The sequence below is a fragment of the Danio aesculapii genome, chromosome 22, assembly GCF_903798145.1.
Source record: "Danio aesculapii chromosome 22, fDanAes4.1, whole genome shotgun sequence".
NCBI classification, from domain to species: Eukaryota; Metazoa; Chordata; class Actinopteri; order Cypriniformes; family Danionidae; genus Danio; species Danio aesculapii.
The window spans coordinates 4,204,493-4,221,746 of record NC_079456.1 but is presented as its reverse complement, the minus strand read 5'-3'; the positions used below and the strand labels follow the sequence as shown (position 1 = coordinate 4,221,746).

Sequence of the window (17,254 nt, the reverse complement as noted above, 5' to 3'; positions counted from 1 at the left end):
CGCGGGGTTTGGGATGCTTTCCAATCACGTCAGAGTCACAGGTATTTTATTATTCATTGCTCTATGAATAATTCACGCTGGCGTCGATGTGCACATTGTCTGTGGTGTAATTACTGGCATGCTGAAACACAGCCACTTTCCATTTGCGCCGACACATGGCTGCCCCTGTCTACTTTTCTGTCCTAGCCCACTCTAGTCCTAGTCCCCTCGCGCACTATTTTACAGTCAAATGCACAGCGAGTGACTGTTAAATTGCCTGTATGTGGGAGTGTGTTCAATCACTCTGTAATTTAATATAATTGATTTGTTGCTACAGTTGCCTTGTGACGAATTAGGTTAGCTATGCTAATAGCACTGCTATTTCTATAGAAGCTATGAATAGAATGCTAATACTGTTTTGCTTGTCTTTTTCCTGTTTAGCTTCACCCAGGTTCACAAAAGTACCTGTCGACATGATCGGCGTCTCCGGAGGTGTTGTATCCTTCGTTTGCCAAGCCACAGGTGACCCTAAACCCAAAGTAACCTGGAACAAGAAAGGGAAGAGGGTGAACTCGCAACGCATCGAGGTGAGACTGCTAACACTTTAAATGATAACTCATTTTACATTTCCCCTAGAGTTAAACAGTTGTTGTTCTACCTATTTTGAATCCATTCACCCAATCTCTGAGTCTTATGGGAGCACTTTTAGCTTAGCCTAGCATAAATGTAATGTAATGTGTGTATTTATATAGCACATTTATTGTGTATGGCCATACACCCAAAGCGATTCACAATTATGAGCGGGGGTCTCTCCACACCACCACCAGTGTGCAGCATCCACTTGGATGATGCGACGGCAGCCACCGAATAACAGCGCCAGTGCGCTCACCACACACCAGCTATTGTTGGAGTGGAGAGACAGTGATAGAGCCAATTCGGTAGATTGGGATTCTTGGGAGACAGTGATGAGTAAGGGCCAATGGACACCGGGTTTACACCCCTACTCTTGGGATTTTTAATGACCACAGAGAGTCAGGATCTCGGTTTAACATCTCATCCGAAAGATCGCGCTCACTGACAGTATAGTGTCCCCTTCACTATACTGGGGTATTAGGACTCACACAGACCAAAGGTTGAAATCTCCCTGCTGACCACACTAACACGACTTCCGAAAGCAATCTAGTTTTTCCATGTGGTTTCCCAGCCCTGCTTGGCTTCAGTGAGTAACTGGTCTTGGGCTGCAGGGTGATATGGCTGTGGTGAATGAATGAATCATTGAATTGGATTAGACCATTAGCATTTTACTTAAAAATCACCAATTTAATTTTCCTATTTAAAGATCAACTCGTGTGTAGTTACATCGTCCACTAAGACCAAGGGCAACTGGAAAGCTGCTTTTTTTTCTAGGCCAATATGGCTTGGAACTATACTCTCATTCCAGTTTAATAATAAAGGATTTTTTTGCCGTAAAAAAATGGCTGAAACAGCATCATAGTACTACACAGTGCCTGAAAATAGTCCCCACACCAAGCCCTACTCTTGCACAGCCAGTTAGAATCTGCAAAATATCTTATATATAAATATGAAAGTTATTAAAACTCTTTTTTTAATTTGAGTCATGCTAATGGTCTAATCTGATTCAAAGATTTATGCTAAGCTAAACGTGCTTCTACCAGACTCGAAGATTGGCTTCAAAACTGTTTAACCCTAGGGGAGTTAAAACTAACTAAATTTCCAAAAAAAAGGGCAGCGTTCCATTAATTTCTGGTTGCGCTAGCGCTAAACTGTCTTGGTAATGACAGATAACTTCCCTGCTGAAAAGTTACAAACGAATAGCATCCCCAACTTTTGACCCCTAGCCCTATTCCGGTTTTGTTTACATTCAATTAATTCTGATAGAAATTGTCGTGCTCTTTTTCTAAGTCTCCAAAACGTCCTGTAACATCTCGATTTTGCTGCAAGCTGGAATTATGAGAGAGAGTTAATTAGGCTCCTGCGGTGCTTTCGCATTTGATGTCACTGTAGCGAAACAGTCGAGCAAATCAATAGGGAATGACAAAGAGGAACGAGGCTCTTTGTAAGCCAGTGGCAAAACTCTCTCTGTTTTTTTGGGGTGAGTTTTCAAGGCTACGATAATGAGAAGCAGCCCAGTGACGGCACACTGTCCTAAGTGTGTGTAGATCAATATCAAAGCGAAGCCTTTGGGGGAAACAAATTAATTCAAACCCCTCACGAAATTACTTTTAAATGCAACGAAGATGATAATTTGAGCCCGAGTTGAGCGTACTCTTGGGTTCACGCCAATGTGTGGATCGGAGCCGCCAACACATTTGTGTGTTGATCTTTTTTTTCAAGAGAAGTTTTTCATCTTTGCTGAATAGTGACAGTGTGGTTAAATGCTGAGCTAGTTGTAATTAAGATACGCTAAACATCGATCAAGACTCTACAGCTGCCAGCTGTGTTATGACAAAAGAACACGGCAAACAAGCAAGGAAAATAAGACACAGGCTATAAGACATAGAAACCCTCAGAAGCTAAGCTACGTATGCTTCGTAAACACTTGAGATCGAACACCAAAAACACTTCCAGATGTCATTTGCTGAGAAAAGCTACAGCTGGTTCCTCAACTCTAATGTTTGTCCTTAAAGGAACACTCGACTCTTTGGGAAATAGGGCCATTTTACAGCTCTCTTAGAGTAAACTGCTGAGTTTTACAGAGTTTTGAATCTATTCAGCCAATCTTCAGGTCTGGTGGTAGCACTTTTAGCTTAGCATAGCATAGAACATTGTGTCAAATTAGACCATTAGCATCTTGCCCAAAAACATTTTTAAATATTTTTGATAAATATCCTATTCAAAGCTTGAATCTTCTGAGAATAGTCCCCAGCTAGACAGCTAGATAAAATTGATGCATACAGTCTAATCCGATTCAATATTTTATGCTAAGCTAAGCTAAAAGTGCTCCCGCCAAACCTAGAGATCAGCTGAACAGTTTGAAAAGAATCAAACAAACTGTTAAACTCTAGGGGAGCTGTAAAATGAGCCTATTTCCACCCAAAAATGTGAGTGTTTCTTTAAGTGTCACACTTGAGGCACTTGAAATCCGTAACCAGTTTTGGGAATGAGTTCATAGCCTTCAAACACTAGGTATCCATTGATCTTCTGACCCACTCTTGGTCCTCTTACACAGACGATAGAGTTTGATGAAGGTGCAGGAGCCGTCCTGAGGATCCAGCCTCTTCGGGCGCCTCGAGACGAGAACGTCTACGAGTGTCAAGCGGAGAACAGCGAAGGCGAAATCAATGTTCAAGCCAAGTTGTCTATCATTAGAGGTAAGAGTAAAGTCATGCAGGTTTTGTATGAATTAATCCTTAATGTCAAGGTTGTGCCCCATCCTGCTACACACCAGCCTGAGGGTTTCTACACCCTCATGAGTTGGTATTCTTTCTATACTTTTATTACAATGTAAAGTGCCTGATTAGTATCTTAATGGTGCCTATTCTGGGGCGCAGATATCTGGTATGCATGTGTGCATGTGGGATTTAAAATAAAAAGGGCATACCAGATGTGGCACTAGAGAAGCAGTTTTACTTGCCAGATTTAATTAATTTGGACGTGATTCAAATGGTGCGGGACATAGAACATAGGTTCATGTGACTTGAGGGGAGAATATAAAATGATGTTGGTCTCAGTGTATATGGATGGACTTGCAGTCACACCTATGAACTGTACCAAGTTTATCTGAAAAGGGTGGTCTGGTGCGTGGTTCACATGCACTCCAGGCTTGCTACAAATCATGGAAGTGGTCAAAGAGAGTATTTATGCATTTAATAATGCTTATCTGACATACATAACTCAAAATTTATCCAACAAATCTCTTCTTGTTCATTTGAACCTTAACATTACAGTCACGTTAAATAGATGCATGTGCCACTCACTGTTAGCACGCTGGAAATTAAATGTAATTTTTAAAGTTTAAAGTTCAAACGTGAGGGGATGGGAGGGGGGTTAATCGAACTCTGATGCAAGCCAGGCAATCCAGCCAAATGCGGAAGCAGCAGTTGATCATGTGGTCCCACATATAGAAATCTGAGATACGGCAATATATACAAGTCCTATTTAAAAATAGATATTCATGTTTAGATTTCAAAGATGCATTATTTGTGCATATATGCAACATATATTTCAAAATTGGACCTAGAAACATCTCCAGGTACTCTTTTGAGAACAGGTCCAAAAAAGAAATCTTCACCCCTGTACATATTACTTCTTTTTAAAAAGGGGTCCTCGTCAGAGAGAAAGCGTTTTTTTAACCAACTGTGCTGGAACAAACTCCTACATAATTGGTTTTCACTTTACATGGCCTACAGAATCTGTGAGCAAACTCTGGGATAAACTGACCAGCATTCTCTGATCCAATCACACTGTTGCAGAAACTCGAAATCCCCACAACCAAGTCGCTTTACCATTGAATTATTTGTTTGTTCCACATGCGCTGAGGTCTAGCCATCTGCCTTGTCATTGCCGAGCGCTGGAGCAGGCAGCTTGCAGGCTTCTTCCTGGGCCCCAACCCAAGGCGAGGGTTTTTGTAGGCAGCCCAGTTTTACATGAAAATCCTGGCTTTGGCAAGACCCATGCGGCTCAGGAAGGAGCACAGGCGGTAGCACTAGGAGGGAAAAAAACGGCTGCTCCCCCCTTTCGCTCACTCATCCCCATCTGCTGTGGGCTCACATTTACATCGAACCTTATCAGAAGAGCAAGCCCCACACACACTCCGACACATGTGTCCGCTCGCTCCCGCAGGAGGACGCCTCTGTTCCTCAATGCCTGCATGGACATCAATCAAAACCAATTAAACTGTCCACCATCACAGTTGCAATTTGTGGTCTCAAGCGGGCTCTTCTTTCATTTTGTCCCAACTTCTGAATCTGGTGACTTCGTTAAAGGGGTGATCCGATGCTGTTTCATGCACGCAGAGTTATTTACGCTGGTAATGAGTGGAACTCTCATGCTACCCCCTGAAGTAAGACTTTCGAGAAACAAATGATTTTTTGATTCATTGCATGCATGGGTCAAGTTTCAAACATTTATTTGGATGTATGGCTTGAGTATTTATTTGCCTAAAATCTTACTTCCGAGGGTCTATGGGTCAAGTTTCAAAAAATTGTTTGGACGTATGTCTTGAGCATTTATTTCAGAAAGTCTTACCTCTGAGGGTCCATCGGTCAAGTTTCAAAAAATTATTTGGACGTACTGCTTGAGTATTTATTTGCCAAAAATCTTACTTCTGAGAGTCCATGGGTCAAGTTTCAAAGAATGATTCGGACATATGACTTGAGCATTTATTTGCAGAAAGTCTTACCTCTAAGGTTCCATCTATCAAGTTTCAAAAAATCATTTGGGGGTATGGCTTGAGTATTTATTTGCCAAAAATCTTACTTCTGAGAGTCCATGGGTCAAGTTTCAAAGTATGATTTGGACGTATGACTTGAGCATTTATTTGCAGAAAGTCTTACCTCTCAGGGTCCATCGGTCAAGTTTCAAAAAATGACTTGAAGGTATAGCTTGAGTATTATTTGCCAAAAATCTTACTTCCGAGGGTCTATGGGTCAAGTTTCAAAGAATGATTTGGATGTATGACTTGAGCATTTATTTGGTGAAAACCTTACCTCCAAGGTGGAACCTGGTTCAAGCTTTTTTTGAAAGTGGCTCTGACTTGCGTAACCAAGAACCAAAATCCTTCTAGCGGCACTTCACCTGGAAAAGTTTAGTCTGTCCCTGACCCTGCTTCATACATAATCACATATGGTGCTGCACTTTGTCTGGGTGAGAATGTGTCTGAAAACTTTGGATGAGAGAGAAAGCTGACCTTGTTTAGCTGTAGTTACTTTAACCCTTTGCCAAGTAAGTTTTAAGTACTTCAGCTTGACCCCCTTTATGAATTTAGAACACATCACTTTTATATTTCCATTATAAGGTGTCTGGTTTGACACGCTTAAAGATTATAGCTGCTGGATTTACTACACATGAACTTCTCCTAAACTATGTGAATGTATGTGGCTGTGTCACTGGGAGAAGAATAGAGTAAACATTCAAGATACCTAACCGGTGTGTATCTCATGTGAATAATGCACATTGTTAGATTATGTAAAATTATTATTATTCCGTAGACATCAGCGTGCATTTTACAAAGCGTATTTGTACGCTCCCGGGACCAATCTAGACGGATCACATTGCTGTGATTGTATACGTCAAAGGCTACGATTGCAATGTTGTTCCCTTGTTATATTTACAGCAAAATTATAGGATGTAGTCCTTGTCGGTGAGGCTGTCGCACTTGCACAATGTTGTCTCAGTAGCTCCACCCAAGGCACGCCTCCAGAAAATTGTGTTCTTCTGGAGATAACCAGGAAGCTCTTTGTCTTAAAAGCATTAAAATACTTTTTGGTGAAGAGATGGATGTGGTACTGCTCTGTATGCACCTTAAGATTAATATGAGATGGGTAAAAATTGAGCTTGTTACATTCCCTTTAAGCACTCAGTCACCTTGCCGTCTTCAGGGTGTGTCCGCCCGCCTGCAGCAGAGAAAACACAAGAAGGCTTTGCTGTAAATCTGCCGGTGCTCTTTCCAGGGGCTTAGGTTTGTTTTTAGCTGCCTTCTGGCTGCCCACAAGAGCGGTGAGCGGAATGCTTAAGATGTGCCATCTGCTTTTCCACCTTGTCGCAGAGTCCTCTGAGAGTCCTTGGAGGAATCTCTGAGAAAAAAAAAAGCCAATGCAAGGACACCTACAGCCGTCACCGCTTCTGCTGTGTGTCACTATGGGTGTCAAAGCCTTTCTACTTTCTGCTCTTGTAGCCTTGCTGTTTTTTCCTCTTCATTCTGACCATGGCTTTGAGCCTCTTCTTGGCAGCCTTGTCCACCACCAACCCAAAGCTAGCACTTCATAGAGTCCAACACTAACAGCAGCCCAGGTTCCACCATCTGCTCGCTTCCTGAGAGGTGTCAGACGCTCTCACTTTTTTTTTTTACACATTCAGGTGTGTCTGGCCTTAGCTTGCCCCTGGTCCCACTGTGAGAACGCTGGGTTCAGGGTGCTGGCCAACAAAAGATCAGAGCGGTGACGCTGGAACACACAGCCACAGGTTTGGCAATCACACAACCCAAATCCAAAGGTGTCAGACCACCTTCCTAAAACATTAGCTCTTTTCCAAAATCACATATGCTAACTCCAGATGTGAAGGCTTTAGCAGAAATTGGGCTATGATGGCTGGTTTTAAAGGGATAGTTCAACCAAAACTGAAATGTTTGTCAGCATATACTTACTCTTTACTCATTCCAGGTTTTTAGCAAAATATATTATTCCACCAAATAAAGAAAGTTTTGGAACCACGTGAGGGAAAATGAAAGTATCCACAAGTGCACTATTTCTCCATGCACTTGTCTGTACTGTATATTGTTTAGTGCTGTGCTGTTAGCTTATCAACATGCTAATGGAAAAAAAACTCATGTCCTATGTTGCAAACTGATAAAATGTACTACCTGTAGTTAGCTTTAGCGTTTGTGTGCCCCATTTTATGTAGTAGTTGCTTGCTTGTGTGTTTTTGCACTTTTTTAGCTTAGCGACAATGCTAATGGAAAGCACATGATCTGTTATGTATTGATCAAATCATTGATCAAAGGAAATCATGTCTTTTGTTGATTGATGGATCAACTTTAAGGTTACAAGTGTGATATTTGCAAATATTTGTCTGTACGGTTTAATTTCTAGTGCTGTGCTGTTAGCTTAGCAACATGCTAATGGAAAACTCATGTCCTTTGTCATGAATCGATAAAATAGATAACTCTGGCTAGGATTTAGGGTTACAAATACACAATTTTCTTAATATTTTTGTTATTTTGTGTGTTTTTAGGCTTATTAGTTTGTTGTGCCATTAAGTTAGCAACACGTTACAGGAAATTATGTCTTCTGTTAATAAAGCCTTAAAATTTAAGGTTACAAGTGCGCTATTTTCCCGTATTTATCTGTACAGTTTATTTTCTAGTGCTGTTAGCTTAGCAACATGCTAATGTAAAACTCAATTCTAACCCATCAAGAGTTGTGTCTACTATGTCAGAAACAGCTAAAGCTGTGGTTTATTAGTTGTCTGAGGCCAGGCTTGACAGTATTCTTGTCTTTTTGTCAGTTTTCTTCACCTCTCCTCATCTATAATCTCATCCAGACATGGCGCGGTGACCCTTCCTCCTTCAAACTCTCGTTAGCAGCGGCGAGCGCCAGAGAGGATGATCTCACTGCCCGTTTGATCAGACTCTTTTAATTGGCTGCTGGCCCGCAGGACGAGACGCGTTTGTTCTGCCGCTCCTCACACACTTTTAATTGGACTGTTCTGACCCTGCCGTTCGACACTTTTATTAGCCTCTTTTTTTAAAACACAGCTTTCCCACTGCCACTTCCAAATCCGTGGCTGTCTAGTCTGTCCCACAGTTTGAGGAGTCTCGCTGTCGGTTTTTGTAGGTGTCGTTTCCTCTGATCAGACGCTTTGTGGATCCACACAGTCGCTTCGATTCATGATTCATCCATTCTGAAATCTCACCGTCTCATCGCACATTTCTATATTATATATATGAGAAATCAGCTCATTCTCCACTATCATCTCTGCTCCTCTGGGTAATCTTGTCTTCCATTTCACTCACTGTCCACTTTATTAGGTACACATTACTAGTACCAGTTTGGCGCCTTCAGAACTGCCTTGGTCCTTTGCGGCACAGGTTTAACAAGGTACTCGAAAATTCCTCAGAGATTTTGCTCCATATTGACATGATAGCATCACGCACTTGCTGCAGATTTGTCATCCATGATGCGAATCTCCCTTTCCACCACATCCCAAAGGTGCTCTATTGGATTGAGGTCTGGTGACTGTGGAGGCCATTTGAGTACAGTGAGCCCCCAATAAATATCTAGAAGCATAAATTATACCTATATACCTACTATATCGTTTTCTACCATATTTTGTATGGTGAGAGTTACAAATACAATTTTAAAATAATTAAAGATTATTTAATGTACAATTAAATATAATATTACTATAATAATGTAATTTTGTGTAATAATAATAATAATTATTATTATTATTATACAAAATTAAATATCCATCATGGAGCAGTCCAACAGTAAAATTTATTTTAAAAAAAAGTATTTATTATTTTTAGTTGTAAATTCTTTTTAAGAAAACGAATTATTTAAAATGTAGAGTTTGCATTAATTTAAAATGTCAAAAAAAAGAGATAAATAAAACAGCGATATAAATAAAAATTAAATAAAAGTAGAAAGGGTGCATTTCAGGACTTGGGCCTTTTGACTGGACTTGCTTAGGGCCCCAAAATCCCTATATCCGCCCCTGAGTGTATATATATATATATATATATATATATATATATATATATATATATATATATATATATATATATATATATATATATATATATATATATATATATATATATGTATATGTATATGTGTATATATATATATATATATATATATATATATATATATATATATATATATATATATATGTATATGTGTATATATATATATATATATATGTATATGTGTATATATATATATATATATATATATATATATATATATATATATATATATATATATATATATGTATATGTATGTATATGTGTATATGTATATGTGTATATGTATATATGTATATATATATATATATATACATATACATATATACATATATATATATATATATATATATATATATATGTATATATATATATATATATATATGTATATATATATATATATATATATATATATATATATATATATATATATATATATATATATATGTATGTATATATATATATATATATATATATATGTATGTATATATATATATATATATATATATATATATATATATATATATATATATATATATATATATATATATATATATAAATAAATAAATGTGTGTGTATATATAAATGTGTGTATATATATAAATGTGTGTGTATATATAAATGTGTATATATAGAGAGAAATGTATACACTCAGGGGTGGATATGAGATATATGGATAAAGGGTCCACTATATACATATAGTTGGAGTCAGAATTATTAGCCCCCCTGTATATTTATTTCCCCAACTGTTGTTAAACAGAATAAAGATTTTTTTTTCAGCACACAATAGTTTTAATAACTTATTTCTAATAACTGATTTCTTTTATCAGTATTAATAAACATGTACTTTTTGTCCCGTTATGAGAGCCATAGCCAGTTCTTTCATCCCGTGTCATTGTAAAACACTTAACCGTCTCTCCCACACACCTGATAAAGCACAGCACCGGCCACTGGGCCCTGGGGGATTGTGGGTATTAGCGTCAGTGTGTTTTTGAAGCCCCGCCACGAGTGATTTAGCGCAAAAGAGCACAGCTGATTAGCATTCCCGCTGTTCTCCGGTGGAAATGCTCGCGTCCAGCAGCGAAAAGTGCATTATAAAACACTAGCGCGGTGACACGGACCGCTACATCCACAGTATGAGGCTACGATTGAGACGGCCGCTAAAAGGTGAAGCTACATTAGCATTACGTGATGTTTAAGCAGGGGCTTTTATGCCGTTTTCTGTTTTTCAGTGCTCGGTGTCTCATGTCTTTAAGGTCTTTTTCTCCTCTTCTATTGATCCTCCTTCTGCGAATAATCTCTCTGTCTACGCTGGATCCGCGTTCAGTCAATATGAGCTGTAATTAGCACTGGCCTGTGTTAGCGGGGGCACATGGACTTACTGACTAGCTCTTCTTTAGCTCTCAGTGTGGGTTCAACAGTTAGCTGGAGCGCCAGTGTGTTCTCGGCTTTCACTAGAAATTGACAAAACCTCATGATAATCGGTTAAACGTTCATGATTTTAGGTGTGTTTGTGTAATGTTAGTGAGATGATTTATTGACTCGAATGTAAAAAGTGATTAGTGAACCAACTGACTGAAAAGAAGCAAGTTGACTTCACTTAAAATAATGTCAGTAAAACCTACAGTAACTGTGAAGTTGACTTAATTTTACATTAATGTGAATTTTACTCACCGTTTTTTTAAAACAAAGTTAGCTAATCGCTTTTACAGTCTAGATGCTAACAGAAGTGTTAAAACTGCTTAACACTTTGAAGGTAAATGCAACAAAAAATCAATAAATTGACTAAAATGTCCCCAAAAATATTTAGTGTTTACAAATTAGTTGATTGACACTTTATTAGACTGTAAAGAATATAAAAAATAGTATCTATTAACACAGTCCAAGCACTTTAAGGTGTTTTAGCCAAGTAGCAACCTCCCGCTCTCCCTCGTAAAGCAAATACGGAAGTAACTGAAGCTGCAATTCAGCAAAATTCCACTAGTCCTCCTAATTCCGCTAATGTAGGCATGTCCTCGTAATTTAAAACTGTTAATGATCATGCTTATGGTCTTTTGACGTCCACTGGTTAGAGGTGTGGATAGACCATATTAGACCAGCGGTTTTTACAGTATAAAATGCATTACACCAATGCATAGTCCTCGTAAACCATATCTACATGTGTGTCTTTGTGTATATGTATGTGTGTTGTTTCTGGGTTTTTATCTGAATTGGATTTATTTGGTCATGTATTTATATTTTTTGGCTTATGTAGTATTATGCATGATATTGTCCATTAATTTTGAGTATTATATGTTATAATTAGGCTCTATTAAGGTGGTTAATTTAAGGCTTGTCCTTGTAATTCAAAATTGTTAACAATCATATTTAACAGGGTCTTTTGACACTTAATTTTTGCCACTGGTTTTCTGTGAGGGTTGAGGTTAGGGGTGTGGTTAGGCCATATTATAAGTGATTTTTACAGTATAAAGTGCTGTATGCCAATGGAGAGGTTTCATAAACCATATATACAGGTGTGTGTGGATGAATTGGCTTTATTTGCTCAGATATTTAGAAATTCCGCTTTATATAATTAGTTTGAAAACTATACAAAATATTTCGATTTGGATACATTATTTGGTTATATATTTAGATATTTTGGCGTATATGTAACATTATGCATGACCTTGGCCATTAAATTCCGCTAGTCCTGGCTCCATAATAGAGCAAATGTCTATTGACCCCAAAGTTAAAATGGCCAACCTTACAGCAGAAAAAAAAGGTGTTTACAGCCTGGTACAAAGAAGATTTTGGTTCATGACAACTGTGAGGGGGGTGAATTTTTTTTTAATTCATCTGTTTCGTTTATATTAAGTTATATTAAGTCTGCATAATTAAGGGCGTGGCCACTTGAGTGACAGCTAGGTCCCGCTGCTCGCTGTCTTGTCACCTTAGCTGATTCAGCCGGATTCCAGATATTGCCATTCAGTCATTTGCTGGAATTGTATAGATACAGTATATCGCTATATATAGCAGAAAAACAAAATATCGCAATGTAAATTTTTTTCTAATATTTTACAGCCCTAGAACAAAGCTCATATTTTAGCAGGAAATTTACATTTTTAGAACTCCAGTATCAATTTATACTGAAGTCGATACTTTTGACAACCCTAATTTCAGTTTGGATCCAATCAGCCTCTGTTAACCTTGTCTATTATGTGCTCAAATTTCACTGGCCGATTACGACCATGTTGTTTATATACATGATTGTCTTCATATATATAGCTGGCTCCTTGGACAAAGGCAGCATAGCAACTTTCAAGAGTTATCCGAGAAGTGTTTTTATAGTTATAGCTGTTTTTGTTCCTGATGTAAGACCACCAGGTTGCCAACCCCCTGTAATTTTGTTAATGTAACCTCAGAATTGGCTTATGCACAATTTTGGTTAAAAGTTATAGCCATTTTAGTAAAAGATTTGGTGCCCCCTGGCAATGGTGAGTCAAAAAAATCACTTTCTATTGATAGTTTGCGATATTCAGATTGCAGAAAGTTTTTCTGCCTGTACCTATACCGAGTAAACTGAGAGATTTATTATAAGATTTTTCTGCATCCCGGACGAGCCCCCAAAAACATCTAGATTACATTTGAAACGGTGGGGGTGAAAAAATCTGGAAAATTAAACCAGAGATAACAAAGATTACTACCTTCTGACCAATTGTCAAGGTGTTTCGATTTGGTTGTCATGATCAGATTTACAGCTAAAATTTTAATATGTTTAAATATGTTTTTAAATATTTATTTATTTTTAGGCGTTTTTTTGGTTAGAATAATTAGAATTTTTACTGAAAGTAATTGAATTTCCTTCAGTGATGGCAGAATTTGCCTTATAACACAAGTCAAGGTGTATGCGTGTACTTGTTTATGTTGTTTATGAGGACTTTATGTAAACATGATTATGACCTAGTTGTACTCTATTGAGGTACTCATTTAGTGTCCTCATAATTCAAAACTAAATAGTCTTACTTAATGGGGTCTTTTGACGTTCAAAATGTGCAACTGGTTTCCTATGAGGGTTGAGGTTAGGGGTGTGGTTAGGCCATATTATAAACATTTTAGCAGCATAAAATGCATTATGCCTATGAGGAGTCCTCGTAAGCCATATATACAAGTGTGTGTGGGTGAATTGGCTTTATTTGCTCATACGTTACGAAAACTATACAGTGTTGATTTGGATACATTATTTGGTCATATTTAGATATTTTGGAGTATATGTAACATGCATGATTTTGTCCATTAATTTGGAGCATTGTATATTATATTCAGGCTCTATAAAGGTGGTTAATCTAAGGCATGTCCTCGTAATTCAAAACTGTTAATAATCATACTTAAGGGGTCTTTTGACAATGCAAATTTGCCACTGGTTTCCTGTCAGAGTTGAGGTTAGAGGTTTGGTTAGGTCATATTATAAGCAATTTTTAAAGTATAAATTGCATTATGCCTATAGAGAGTCCTCGTAAGCCATACATACAAGTATGTCTGTGTGTGTTTCTGGCTGTGTGGGTGAATTGGCTCTCGCTCTGATCAGTCCACGGCTCTCGCTCTTTGATCCTGTGAACCTGTAGAGCTGTAATCAGTCCTGATTCGCCACAGAGAGCCAAAATACAGACTTTACAGCACTTTCACCAACGGAAATAGTCAAGTTCTTCAAGTTTTAATATTATACCTTACCTTCAAAAAGGACATTTTGACATGTTTGTTTAAACTACTATATTACTATTAGTACTATTACTAACTGGAAACAACATGATTTATAATTCTTTAACACAATTTTTTTGACAACATAATTGTTTTTTTTTTTATGTTCAATCCACTTAAATTTGTGCAAATTAATAAGTTGACTTAATTCCTTCATGTTGTCCCAACAAAAATCGACACATTTTACATTTAGGCTTAAATCAAGTACTTCAGATAATTTTTGTGCTTATATATATATATATATATATATATATATATATATATATATATATATATATATATATATATATATATATATATATATATATATATATATATATATATATATATTTTTTTTTTATTATTATTATTAAATATTATATTACATATATAAAGATATTGCTAATATTTACTAATATTTTATACTAATATTTATATACTATATATATATATATACTAATATTTTACATTTTAGTTTCAGTTTTTTTACAAAATATTAGTAGTTTATCTAGTTTTAAAATTATATGTTAGATTTATATTCATTTATTGTTGTTTTTTGGTTAATTTATTGAATTTTGTGACGAGATTAAAAATGATACATAACATTAAGGTTATGATTGCCATTTAATGACATTTAGGCTTTTAACTAGTACTTAAGATTATTTTTGTGCTTATTTTTAATATTTAAATCATTATTTGTTGTATTATTATAGTTTTATAGTTATTTCAGTTACATAATATAGTATTTTTCATTAATTAGTTTTAAAATTATATGTTAGATTTGTATTTATATGACTTTTTTTGCCATATTCTGCCTCATATATTGAATTTACTTGATATAAGATTGAGAATTATACAGTACATTAAGGTTATGACTGACATTTTATGATATTTAGGCTTATATTAAGTACTTCAGATTATTTTTATGCTTGTATGATATCCAGTCTTATTTGTAGTTTTATGATCTTATTCCTAAATTACTGTATTTGTTGTTTAATTCTGTATTCTGACTTAATTTTAGGGTTTATTGTCATAATATTAGTAGTTTCCATTGATTAGGATTAAAATGATACATTAGATTTGTTTTTATATTATATTTTTTGGCATAATTGATTCATTTATTAAACTTACATGATAAAATGATACGTTAAATTACGATTATATTTGGTATTTTATGATATTTACTCATATATATAGTACTTAAGATTATTTTGTGCTTTATATTTATAATAATCAGCCTTATTTGTAGTATTAGCTTATTATTAAATTACTGTATTTGGTGTTTAATTCTGTTTTTTGACTTAACTTTAGGGGTTATTTTCATAATATTAGTAGTTTTGATTAACTAGGTTTAACATAATACATTAGATTTGTATTTTTATTACTTTTTTTGGCATAATTGATTCATTTGTTCAATTTACTTGATAAAATGATACGTTAAATTAAGATTATATTTTGGCATTTTATGACATTTCGGCTTATATCTAATACTTATTATTATTAGTGTGCTTGTATTTTATATGACCACGATATTCAGCCCTAATTTAAGTGTTTTGAGCTTATTACTAAATTACCTTGTTTGCTTTTAAATCTAATATTTTGTAAGATATGTAAGCGTTATACATCATTTATTTAAATTTTTGCATATATTTAGCATAACCTTATTTTAGCGTGTGTAAATATCCATGTGATATTTAGGCTTGATTTTAGTATTCTACATAATATTAATAGTTTTAATAGATTCGTTTTAAAACTATACATTAGATTTTGGTTTATATTTGATATTTTGTCTCATTTTTGGTTCATTTATTGATCTTGCATCAATTCAGCTTTATTTTTTAGTAATGTATACTTTATTTGGTCTTATATTTATACATTTCTGTTGATGTGTTTTTTTTAACTATACATATTTTGACTTGTATGTAATATCATGCATGATATTGTCCATTCATTTTGAGTATAATAAAATATTAATAATAATAATAATAATAATAATAATAATAATAATAATAATAATAATAACTTCAATAAATTTTATATAACGCCTTTAAAAGTAGCATCTCAAGGCCCTTTGAAGACATAAAAAAAACGAGCAGCAGTAAAAAAAATACATACAAGGATGAATGCAATAATAAAAAATAATTAATAATAATAATAATAATAATAATCATCATAATCATAATCATAATAATAATAATAATAGTAGATCTAAAAATCTAATATAAACTACCCTAAAAGTAAGTTTGAAGTGATGATTTAAGTGATTCACCTTAATTTTGAGTATCATAAGTAATATTTCAGGCTATGTCTACTGTTTTAAGTCATATTAAGATAAGTGTGGTATTTTATATTATGATATTTGTGCTTAAATGTAGATTTCTGCATGACATTTTGTCCAGTGCTTTGAGTATTTCATCCAATGTTATGAGTACACATATATGTGTTATATTTAGGTGTATATTTGGTGCTCTTCAGGCTCTTTTTCAGCTCGTAGGCATGCTGGAGCTTCACGAATGGCAGCGCCTCCTGAACTGCGTTTGCAATTAAGTGCAATAATAAAAATGGCTCCATTGAGGCATTTCTCCATTTACCCTCCGCTAGAAAGCATCCTATTAGGCCATTCAGGCTCGGCTAAAAGCACACGCTAAGAAAGCTTTTCACAAAGCTTTTGTGATGTAATGCTGAATTCTTTCTGTTCGTATCATGCACTATTTTCAATTTGTTATTTTACTTTTGTTTTTACTGAAACGTAAATGATTAATGAGGGGCAATTGTTGTTATTTAGTTTATTGTTGTTTTTGTTGTTTAAAATAGATTCGATTGGAAAAAAATGAGTTGTATCATCTAAAAACTAATATAAGCATGTGAAAAATAGCACTAAGGAAAAGAAGGAAAAGAAGGAAAAGAAAGAAAGAAAGAAAGAAAGAAAGAAAGAAAGAGAAAATGCTCTAAATGACAATTATAATAAAATGATAAATAACCATAAATGATCAAAATTACCAACAAAATTACCAAAAGAAAGTATTTTACTCAAACCTTTAACTAATAAATACAGAGATTTTATTATATATATTGTTACGACCCTGGTCTAGGGTCAAGGCCGCAACATAAAAGAACACCCGACAAATAAAATTC

At 35.3% G+C, this 17,254-nt stretch overlaps 1 protein-coding gene across 1 annotated transcript in view; it reads left to right on the top strand.

Moving 5' to 3' along the window:
- The window catches only part of ptprsa (protein tyrosine phosphatase receptor type Sa), a 279,978-nt gene that overhangs the window by 131,620 nt on the left and 131,104 nt on the right, over positions 1 to 17,254 (top strand). The window contains exons 3-4 of the mRNA XM_056447339.1: positions 421 to 566; positions 3,170 to 3,311. Of these exons, the coding sequence (XP_056303314.1) occupies positions 421 to 566; positions 3,170 to 3,311 (288 nt within the window). The remainder of the gene's footprint in view (positions 1 to 420; positions 567 to 3,169; positions 3,312 to 17,254) is intronic.